The sequence below is a fragment of the Alligator sinensis genome, unplaced genomic scaffold (assembly GCF_000455745.1).
Source record: "Alligator sinensis unplaced genomic scaffold, ASM45574v1 scaffold282_2, whole genome shotgun sequence".
Taxonomy (NCBI): Eukaryota; Metazoa; Chordata; order Crocodylia; family Alligatoridae; genus Alligator; species Alligator sinensis.
In genome coordinates this window covers 3,636,639-3,648,128 of record NW_005841879.1, presented here as the reverse complement: position 1 = coordinate 3,648,128, position 11,490 = coordinate 3,636,639, and the positions used below count along the sequence as shown (strand labels likewise).

Below are 11,490 nucleotides of genomic sequence, written 5' to 3'. Positions count from 1 at the left end.
GACTCTGCTACAAACTCCTATCCCCTGCCCGCTCTCCCAGCCCCGTCAATGGCTGCCCTGTCTGGCCCCAGCATCCCAGCGCTTTAAAAAAAAACAACAACGAAAAACCAAAAGCCCCACACTCACTGGCTGCTGCAGTGTCTGTTGGGACTTCTGGGGGCTCATGGCAGAGCCCCCTGTGCAGTGGGGGGCAGTGGGGATCGCCCCCCTGGCTGGCAGGAGCTGGTGGGGGTGGGGGGTTGTTTTGTTTTCTTTTTTTTAAAGAGCCAGGACAGTGTGGCCAGGCAGGGGAGCCATTGACGGGGCTGGGAGAGCAGGCTGGGTGGTGCCTGTTTGATTTGGCAGCAGCCGTATCTCCGAATCGGATTAGGCCAGATCAATTCAAATCACCGAATCAAATTGCTGTCCGCCGAATCTGAAGCGAATACTAGCTGCTTTGCACAGGCCTACTAAATGGCCCAATTCATTGCCTTTTATTACTATTTGAAAATAATTACAGCAAGAATGGAAAAATACTCGGGAATTTATCAAAATTGACAAGAATTGTAAAATGTTTTCAGCGTCTTCAGTGTATACCCAACCCCTCAGAACATAATCCTCATGTTAAATAACCAAGCATGCAGCCATTTTCTTTGCCATGTTCTCCTTTGAAAGTCATCCTAACCACTTTATTATGAGTTATCTTACAGCAGGGGTGGGCAAAATGTGGCCCACGGGCCAGATCTGACCTGCTTGCAGAAAAGGCCAAACCCCACCTGTTCCTGCCTGCGGGTAGCCTGTGCTATGCTCCTGTCCCATGCCTGCTGGCCAGCATGCATAACTTTCTGGTGAGGTTGCTGCTACAGCTGCCTGGATACTGCTTGGCTCCACCTGCCTCCAGTGGTGGCTGCTCCTCCTGCCCGTGCTGCACTGCTCATGTAACATGGGGGAGCCATGGGGCATGTCCCAGCCAGGTGGAGAGAAGCTGCAGCTGGGCAGGTCCTGAGCCAGCATGCAGGGCTCCAGCTTCAGGTTGCCTTCCACTCACACAGCTGTCTGTAGGTGGAGTCCTGCATGCTGGGGCAGAGAGCCACCCAAGCTAAAGCTTCCCCCATGCCTGGCTGAGCATCTGCTTCCTGACATGCATCCCAACAGCTTTCTTGTGTTACCTGCTGCCCAGAGCAGTACAACAGGGGCAGGATGAGGAGGAATTGCTGCTGGAGGCGGGGGAGCCAAGCCATACCTGGGCAGCTGCGGCAGCAGCACATACTGGCTCGGGCTGGGGTGGTACTGTCTGGTGGGTGCAGGGTGTGTGAGGCGGGGGTGTGGTTTGAGCTGCCCTGGATGGGAGCAGGCAAGGCTCAGCTCCACACACAGTGCCATGGAGCTAGCCATGGGCCAGATGGGGGTGATGCACAGACTGCACCTGCACCATTTGGGCAAGCCCTGCTACACCCCCCCCACATCCCACATACATACCCTGCCCCTACACACATTGCCCCACACAACATACAAGAGTAAGACTATTTTGAGCTGTTATGCAATCACCTCAAATAAATATAAATATAAATATATACATACACACACACACACACACTCTCTCTCTCTCTCTCTCTCTACTCAAAAAAACCCAAAACCTAAATCAGGACAATTTTTTTTAAATAAAATTAAAATTGTTATAGTAGACGTTTGATTCTTAGAATATGATTTTTTTTATCTATAACTTGTTAAAATGATATGTTCTGAAAGATTTTATTTGTGGCTGTCAACAGCTCACCAAAACTGGTTTAGTGGCCCTCCAGCTGAAATAATTGCCTAAACCCTGTCTTCGTGATGTGTGGTATTATCTCCTCTTAACATATTAAAGTTTGAAATACTTCAGAGGGGCAAATGGAGGAAGGACAGCAGAAGGGAGTTTACTTTATTTTTGCAGTATAATATAAGGGTAAAAAGAACCTTTTAAAAGAGTCTAGGATCAGACATTGATTTTGCTGACAAAAATCATGAGTGTTACACTGGTTTCTTCAGTAAGGGTACTTAGCTGTTTTGTGCTTGTCTGTATTGTAAATAGTGTGTTTGGCCTAACTGATGATCTGTTTTTTAAATAGACTATAGAATCTTATTTGAGAGTTGATTTGATTTAGCTGAACTTGTTGCAGTGCCATTAAGAAACAGACTACCGTGCTGATGTTACTAAATCTCTGTTTTTTTTAAAGTTGATCTTAATGTCTCCAGAGCACTACCCAAATGTACAAATATTGGGTGACCTTTAATTGTTGAAATTTCTGCAGTGTCTTTGGGCAAAAAGTTATGTATACACACCCCATTTGTATGTTTGGTGGAAAGAAAGCTTTTGTATTGGTGGAGGCAAATCTCCACTTCAGTAAGGACCAACTTTTTTGGCAGGGGTGCCATAAATTAAGCCCTCCACCTCACCCGAGTGCCACTCTGATACCCTGACCCTGCCTGATCTTCTGCTTTGCCTTTTGCTTTTTGCCTGATCTGCTTCTTACTGCTTCCCCAATCTGCGGCATACCACTCAGACTGCCTGTGCCACTTTTGTGTCACAAAAGCCCCTACTGTAGTTGATGCTTTTTTTTCATCTCTTCATTTGTATTGTTTAGGCTATGGCATGAAATATGAAGCAGGCTGTACTTGCTGTCAGTGGCCATCAGGGACGACCAGTGTAATCTGCCTCACATTTAATCCGGTTAATCTAGTGCTAGTCAAGCCTGCGCAATATATTGGAATGTAGAATAGCACTTTGTAATTTAAGAAATTAATGTAATATATAAGATGAGTAGGTTAGTGAGATACCAAACTTAAGAAGAACTGGATCTAAAGCGATTATTCTTTTAAGATTTAAAGCTACGTCTTGCTTTGCAGAGTATTTTTTTGAAGAAGCTTTCTACAAGTGGTCTCTCAGTAAATATGTTGTCACTTGTCTCGCATTCACTAGTTAAATTTTTATTGGAAGAAAGAATCAGAATCCTTACAAATTAATCTGGATTCTACCATGTAGGAATCAAATGACTTTTTTTCTGGTAAACTTCCTAAGTGGCTAAAAGTGAAACGGGCAGGTAGCTAAACTGTATGCTGATCATTTGGCGTGAAAATCAGCATAGTAATGGTTAACTTTTGTCTAGGCAAGACTGCTAAATATCACTTGTAGTTGCAAGTATATTTGTACCAAAGTTTGAATGGGTTTCCTGTCAAGCAGATCTCGCTGGCTTTAGTGTTTAACATGAAATGATACCATTTTCAAAATTATTTGACTGTTCTTATAATTATCCCTATGACCACAATATTGTGGTATATCTTTGGTAACCAACTACTCCTTGGGCTTTTGGGGAGGTAGTTTGCTTAGAACAGTGTGTCAAACAAGGTTTTAAAAAGAAAATGCAAATGACAAACCTGATTCTGAAACAAATATCAGTGATACTGTATGTCATGGCAATACTTCCAAAATATGACATTTCTTTCCATGTATCTTGTTCTTCTCAGGAAGACGTTCAAAGTAGATGACATGTTATCAAAAGTAGAGAAGATGAAGGGAGAGCAAGAGTCTCACAGGTATCTATTCATTTTTATCAGAAGGTCATGTGTGGTTCAAGTGGGGGTATAATAAAAGGAAATGATTATGATAAGGAGTGTGCTTGCTACATGACAGCAATGTTGCTTCCAACACTTTGATGTATATATCCATTGGTGGGAAAGGGAAATACACTTCTCTTTTAAAAAAAAAAAAAAAAAAAATCTTTTTCACAAAGGACCCAAGGAGGAAATTGTAAAACTTTGAACATTTAATTATTTTTCAGTGAGCAATTGCTGTTCTTCTGGGGAAAGTACTTAAACTATTATCAAGCTATGAAATAATGGGTTTCATTAATGTGTAATCAAGTTTTTGTGTTTTGCAGTTGGTTGTGGGCATTATGGAAATAAGCAAGTAAAACTGCATATTTATATTGTAGTTGAATTTAAAATGTATGGAGTTGGGCAAAGCACATTTTAGTAGTTTCACGTTGCCATAGCTAGAAGTTTCTCTCTTGTTTAGGCTTAACTTGTAACCCTCTAAAATAGTTTCTTTCATTACAATTTTTAATTTTTTTTTATTTTGATCTCATAGCAGACCCCCAAAGTAGTGTAAGGTATGTATCATTCTACTCCAGTAGAAATGCTTGAGAGATCAGACCTTGCTGAGGAAAGTAGAACTACTTAATTGGCAAACTTTGAGTTTCTACCAAATAAACGTCACATTTGAAAAGATGCTTCAGCTTCTTTTTGATACTAATTTGCCTTTAATGAAAAAGTATGCAGAATAGTTAGGATGTCGTATCATTCTACTCCAGTAGAAATGCTTGAGAGATCAGACCTTGCTGAGGAAAGTAGAACTACTTAATTGGCAAACTTTGAGTTTCTACCAAATAAACGTCACATTTGAAAAGATGCTTCAGCTTCTTTTTGATACTAATTTGCCTTTGTAATGAAAAAGTATGCAGAATAGCTAGGATGTCTCCATGGGCTGCATACAGACAATTACTGAGAAATTAGGTGATGCTGGGCCAAAAAAATCTGCTTTTCAACTTATTAAATGCATTAATTACAAAGAAGTGCACCTGAGTGCACAGTTTATTACAAATTGCAATGTAATTTAGTTTAATATACTGGATGTGTTAAGAGAAGGACCTGTGCAATTTACTGAGATGTTAGTTACTATCTTGTTTTTAAAAAAAAATATATATCTCCTTTGTTTTTGTGGGGGAAACCCACACAAACTGGAGAGAATGAAATTGGACAGAGAATGAAACCGACCACTTGTGAGAAGTAAACAAAATGTAAAAATCTCTGTGCCATGAAAATAGTGTTATAACAGTGGTTAATAATACATTAACATTTTTTAAGGTAAGTTAATGTCCGTGTCTCACCTTATCTGTAGCAGCACTGTTCTGTTTTTGATTGTAGAGTATCAGTTTAGTATCGGAACTGAAGGAAAGATTCCTCCAAATCAGTAACTTGTGTGAACTCTCATATTTATGTACTTTTCTCTGAATTGTGACAATCGTTTTTTAGTGTTTGTTTTTCCTTGAACGAAATTACTATTGAAACACCCAGCAGTTGCAACGAATGCTGTACTTGTATTAAGAATTTAATATCCTTAATGCATTGCTAGTTGTCAAGCTCTAGGTTGCAAAAACATTTTCAAGTTGAACTCCTTTATAATGGTACCTAAATCCGTTGTATTTAATGGCGGTCATAAGTGTATCCATTTTATTTAATGGCAGTTTGCCATGCCAGTCAAAGTGCACAAGTTTTGCCAGTAAAAAAAATATTAAACTAGTAATCATTAATGCAACAAATTAATGGCATGCAAGAAGTCTGCAAAAATATGAGAAGTGTCCAAAACGCATTGTTACTGTAGATGATTTGTGTAAATCCTGGGCATGAGAGTATTTCTTCTCCCCTTAGTCTTAATTGACAATCTAATTAGACATTAAACTACCTGAGCTATTTCAGGAAGAACGTTAATGAGTCCTGTTTAAGTACTGCCAAAAGAATTTTGTTCTATTCTGATGTCCATATGAAGAGATCATAATTAGTTGGCTCTACATTCTTCTTTGGTGCAAAGGCTATGGATAATTAACCAAGAGATTTTCTAGGAGTCGCTTAATGGATTATGATATTTGAAGCTTTCATGAAACAGTGGAACAAAAGCAGACTTTGAAAGACTGTAGCATGAATTTCCAGAATGTGGGAAGGCTTTTCACATACAGATGTGCTTTTGTATCCTTTTAAAACATAATAACACATTGCAATGGGTGCCTTGCAAAGCTTAATAAACGATTATGAACTTCATGTGCTGGATAGATCTTTTCGGGTTATATTAACCTGTTGTTAAATCCTAAATCTTCTGTTTTATTAATCCAGTTACATGTACTTTACCTATAACTATGCTGCTTATAAATTTGGTTTTTTTCCTTGCTTAGAAAAGGTCAGATGAATCTCTAGTTTTCAAGGATTAGTTTAGGACCTGACTGTGAAACAAACTTAGTTTAACATCAAAAAGTTTTGTTTTTTTAAATACAAATTCCCATCTGAAAATTATTTGGCATAATAATATAATTTTCTTCTGATGTAAGTATAGATGATCACTACTTTCTAAATATGGATTGTAAGGCACTTGTCTCTCAAACTTTTCATGTTTAATAATTGTCACAAAATGAAGGTGTACCCCAAGAAAATTCCTCCTCACAAATATTTTGAGTCTCAATGACTATATTGAAAATACTTAGGTTTTCTGATTAACTTCATCCAAACAGGGCTGAATTAAATGGCCTGAGTTTTGCTATAACTTATGTGGGGCAGTTTGTTTGTTTTTGGTAGAAAAAACAGTATGAAGTTGAAGATGTCTTTCTTTCCGAATAGGACCTTATAGAGTATGGATGAGTTTGTTAGTGGTATTTTATTTTATTTAAAATAGTTATTGTTCAGCCAAATGACTTTGTTCCCTAAACAATTTATTTTCACTTTTTTACATGTCCTCCAGTGTGCTAAATTTAACCTTTTTTATGATTTGAGTTCAAGGATAAAGTGGATCTACCAAAGTAAAGTTGAAGAATTACCTATATAATAAGATGTAACAATATGAAATTCAGCCTCAGCAAGAGGAGGCTGAGGGGGGGACCTGGTGGCTGCCTACAAGCTCATCAGGGGAGATCAACAGCAAATAGGTAGAGCCCTTTTCTCCCCAGCACCACCTGGGGTGACAAGGAACAATGGTAAATAAGCTGATGGAGAATAGGTTTAGGTTAGAGATCAGAAGGCAATATTTTACAGTTAGGGTGTAAAGGGAAGTGGTCCTCGCCCCTACCTTGGGCAAATTCAAGAGGAGGTTGGATGATCACCTGTCTGGGGTCTTGTGAACCCAGCATTCATTCCTGCCTCTGGCAGGGGGGCAGGCTAGATGATCTATTCAGGTCCTTCCTGACCCTAGCTACTATGAAATAAAACATGTAATAATTTAAACTAATGAGGAGGTTTTGTAATGTATTGTAGGTGGGGCTGGTAGTACGAGGTATTGCCTTTGGATCAAGTACAAGATCCTGTTTTTAGTTCCTTATCTTTAAATATTTATGCTAAAAAAGTCTATGCTTTGTGTCTGTCCCCAGCTAACTTTTGTTTGAAACTTCAGCCAAAACAAGTTGGCTGGGTAAAGAGTGTGTGTGTGTGTAATGCTTCTTGCACTCTGCTTTGGTTCTCAGACTTGAATGTTGAAGGGGGTGACCTATTATCTGTCCTTGGGTAAATCTATCAAAATTTGATTTAAAAAATAAGCCTTTGAAAAATACTGATTTTGATATGCTCAGTAGAGACTTCTGTTTTAACAGCTAACATCTTTAGTAGATTGAGGAATAGATTAGGCTAAGGAGGTTGGTGGTCGACTTGGAGAATTCAGCTGTCTTAACCAGAGTCTTTAGTTTCTCTTGTGTGATACCTGCCTCATCTACTTCACACCTTCCAGGTTGCGCAACAAATGGACCTTGTTGCATACCCCTGGTTCATGCTTGGAACAAATTAGTCTTACATACTAGAGGAAGGGAAGGTGGTGGAAAAATGATTTGTGAGCACATAATTGGAAAGTGAGATGGAGAATTTATGTGATAAAGTTGAAAACTTACCTATTTTTGCCTCCTGTAACAATTGTTCTGTGCAGGCTATTTACAAAGAGCAAGTTTGTCTTTAAATTTGCATGAGTGCCACATTAAGTATACTGTAGCTCTGTTAGTTAATGGCAGGGAGGAAGTTGACCCTGCTTGTAGATGTAGTTCTGGTTTTTATATCTGTTTTCAAGAACTAGCTGTTTTAATATAACCCTCTTTTTTTTTTCCTTTTCTCTCCTCCCCTCCCTTCCCCCCCATTTAGCTTGTCTGCTCATTTGCAACTCACGTTCACTGGTTTCTTCCATAAAAATGGTATGTCTGTTTATTATTACACTAATTATAATTATAACTAACATATAATGTTGTATAATTAAGCTTTTAGTAGAGATATAGGCTGTAAAGGGATATTTACAGTGGATAGACTTGCTGTGTATTATAATGCCTGATGATTACAAAAAATACCCTTTTTAATTGCTTTTTTGCTTAGCTATTGTGCATGCACAATAAAATATTGCTATAGTTAAAAAAATACTTTTTCACCACATGTACTTTAAATGTTGTTTAATTGTAGGAAATCATGCAGGCTTGCAAACTTTCTTTACAAAACATAAAAGCAGATTTTATTAAAGACTTAATCTTCATCCTCTTAGGCTCTATTAGCAGAGCATTAAAATAAACTTGAGTTTTTTACTTTAAGAATGCCAACTTGTGGAAATTTTGTTTTCTGTTTTTGTACCATTTTGTTAATGGTAAATTTAATATTTTGAGGTTAAAATTAGAAGAATGAGACTTTTTTGCACATTTCAGATACCATCTAGAAATGAGGCAGAGAGTCTTTCCAAGAAGAATTGGAATAACATCCTGTCTAATGTTTTGCAGTCCTAAAATGTGTATCTGTAGGATGCTCAGCCTTAAGTTTACAAAAATTTTAAAGGGGTAAACAGTAAGGGCCTGAGTTCAAGGTTTTGTTTCTTCTCTAGTCAGAACAGCAGCTGTATTCTTTCTGTTGTTCTAAGTATTGGTAACCACTGTCTCTTGATGGAGAAACATGCTTGAACCAAGGATATATATAATTTAGAATGTGGGTAGTAATGTTGGTAGCTTCCTTGCTCCCTTAATAACTAATGTATTTTACTTCTGCATGTTCTAAAAAGTATTTAAAATTGTGGCTGCTAGAGCCAGGATTTTAAAACAATTTTTTCTCTTGGCTGTTAAAAAACAAAACAGGGATTTTATTCTTGGCAGTTGATGTTGCTCCTTTGATCTAGAGTAGTGGTTGGTGTTTTGGGGCCACAGAACAGAAGAACCCTGCTTGGGTCTTAGGGAAGCCAGATTTCTGACTGCAGCTGTCTTTTTCTCCTCCCTTCGCCACCCCCTTGCGGCCGTGTTGTGGGCACAGCTCCCAGCCACCTGACCCCAGCAGCCACATGTTACTGATTCAAAATCAAGAGTCTTCTTTCTGTGGCATAGTAGACCAGCATCTAGAGAAAAGTGTTAGTCTTCTTTGGCAAGTTTTTTTTTTTTTTTTCTTTCATTTAAGTTCTGCCCTCGGGTGTATTGCTTTAAGCAGGGCAGCAACAGGAGATCGTGGAGTCCCATCTTTAGTGGAGAAAAAGAGGGTGTGATCGGAAGTAAGTGCACAGCGCTGTATTTTGGGGGAAAAAAAAAAAAATCTCTTCTCAATCTGGCACCTGATAGGAAGACCGCTGTGCAAAACTTCAAGTAACTGGGGTATATGATAGTGACATTGTACTTCTGTATGGACCCTATTTGTTAGACTTTGGTTTAAAATGTAGTCCTTTGGTTGGTAGGTTCTGAAAGTTTTCAGGATGTTTGTATATTTGGCGTAAGTCAAGATAAGAGCTCTTTTTGTACTGTGAGTGTACTGTGGCCACAAAATGCTCATATGCTTGCCTTTTTTTTTTCCCCTCAACAAAGGTAGGAACAGTGAGAATGATATGATTGTAACCTTTTTTACAGTGTATATAAAGAACAGTATGCCCAGTGATGCATACAAAATAGAGCATTTCAGTGAATGACACTGGAGCCTCATTGATGTGCTTTCCTCTCTGGTAAAATTGTTCCAAAAGCTCTTGTAAAATGCTGCACTTCGATTTTACAAGAATTGTGATAAGGCTAGAGATGTGTGTGTTAGACGTGCTTGCTGTTTAGGCAGTCAGTAGACTTATTTTCTGTATCATTTGTATGCTTGCTTAAATATGATTGAATAAAAATTCTGAAGGCTTATCTAAATGCTGAAGAGCAAGTAAATTGTTGCAATTCTGTTGGTGCCCCTTTTTTAAGATGGGTACACAAACACTTGTCATTAAAATTTAAAAAAAAAAAGGAAAAAATATTAATAATCAAACAAGGTTGTTTCTTCAATGCAAATACAGGGTGTTTATAAAGTCCGGGTGCAACTTTAAACTTCAGTAACTTTGGATGTACACATGATAGAAACAAACTGTAAATGGCGATTTAAAGAATAATTCAATAAGTTTTAACACAAAAAGCTCAAATTTCTAGACTTTAACATAACCACCATCTTTCGTGATATATTCTTCCATCTAATTTTCCATCTTGTAGAAAACATTGTCCAGTTGCTGCTGAGTGATTTCATGAATTGCGTTTGTGACCCTTCCCCTATTCTAAAAAATTTAATGAATTATGCTTTCAATTGCCACTTACAGTTTGATTCTATCATGTGTATATCGAAAGTTTTTAAAGTTTAAAGTTGCCAAAGGACTTCATAAACACCCTGTGTAATGTCAATATGAAGGCTAGTGCCATAATCCAAAGTTTGAAGTTTTGGTTTGAATGAGTTGGTTTAAATCCATAACAGATAAAAATGGATTACGGTGTTGATAGCGATTGAAAAATTGGCATAGCTCTTGAAAGTCTTGATTTAAGGAATGTATCCACAACTGTTACTTGATTTCACAATTTGTGTTACCATCTAGCTATCAGTGTTAGTTTAAAATAACAGCTTTGCTGAAAACTGCCTATTAAATATGCCTGGCAACAGCAAAACCTCCTTTGAATGTGAAGGTTGCTAGAAATTTTCAGCAATCATGGTCATCGTAATAATACTGGGAGGCTGCCTACACAGCAATGCACCATTAAGAAATTAAAGTTAATACAGAATATTATTGAGTTAAATGGTCCAATACACAGAGATCACCTTGGAAGGCTCACCGTTCCACTTCTTGTAAAGCTGTGATTTTTGAGGTTCACGTGAACATATTTTATAATAAATTGTGCGGACAGTTGGATTTTGAAGTGGAGTTAGTTTGGATGGGAAAATGTATTGTGTTTTGAAATTTTAATCATAGAAGTAGGGTCAGAAGGGACCTTGTAGATCTTCAAATCCTACCCCCTGCCTGGGCAGGAGGAAAACTGGGCTCAAATGACCCCAGCCAGGTAGGCATCAAGCCGCTTCTTAAAGACCCCCAGGGTAGGAGCCAGCACCACTTCCCTTGGAAGTTGGTTCCAGATCCTAGCCGCCCTGGCTGTGAAGTAGTTCTTATGGATGTCCAATCTAAACCTACTCTCCAACAACTTGTGGCCATTATTCCTTGTTATCCCAGGGGGTGCTAGGGGAAACAAGGTCTCCCCCAAACCCTTCTGGTCCCCCCCCAGTGAGTTTATAGACGGTCACCAGGTCCCCCCTCAGCCTTCTCTTATGAAGGCCGAACAGGTTCAGGTCCCGTAGCCTCTCATTGTAGGGTCTGCCCTGCTGTCCCTGGATCATGCGGGTAGCCCTCCTCTGGACCCTCTCAATGTTGTCCACATCCCTCTTGAAGTGGGGTGCCCAGAACCGGACACAGTACTCCAGCTGTGGCCTGACCAGTGT

At 38.8% G+C, this 11,490-nt stretch overlaps 1 protein-coding gene across 1 annotated transcript in view; it reads left to right on the top strand.

Moving 5' to 3' along the window:
* SUZ12 (SUZ12, polycomb repressive complex 2 subunit) overlaps window positions 1–11,490 on the top strand; it is a 48,640-nt gene that overhangs the window by 8,119 nt on the left and 29,031 nt on the right. The window contains exons 4-5 of the mRNA XM_006017403.3: window positions 3,484–3,552; window positions 7,900–7,949. Coding sequence (XP_006017465.3) covers window positions 3,484–3,552; window positions 7,900–7,949 — 119 coding nt within the window. The remainder of the gene's footprint in view (window positions 1–3,483; window positions 3,553–7,899; window positions 7,950–11,490) is intronic.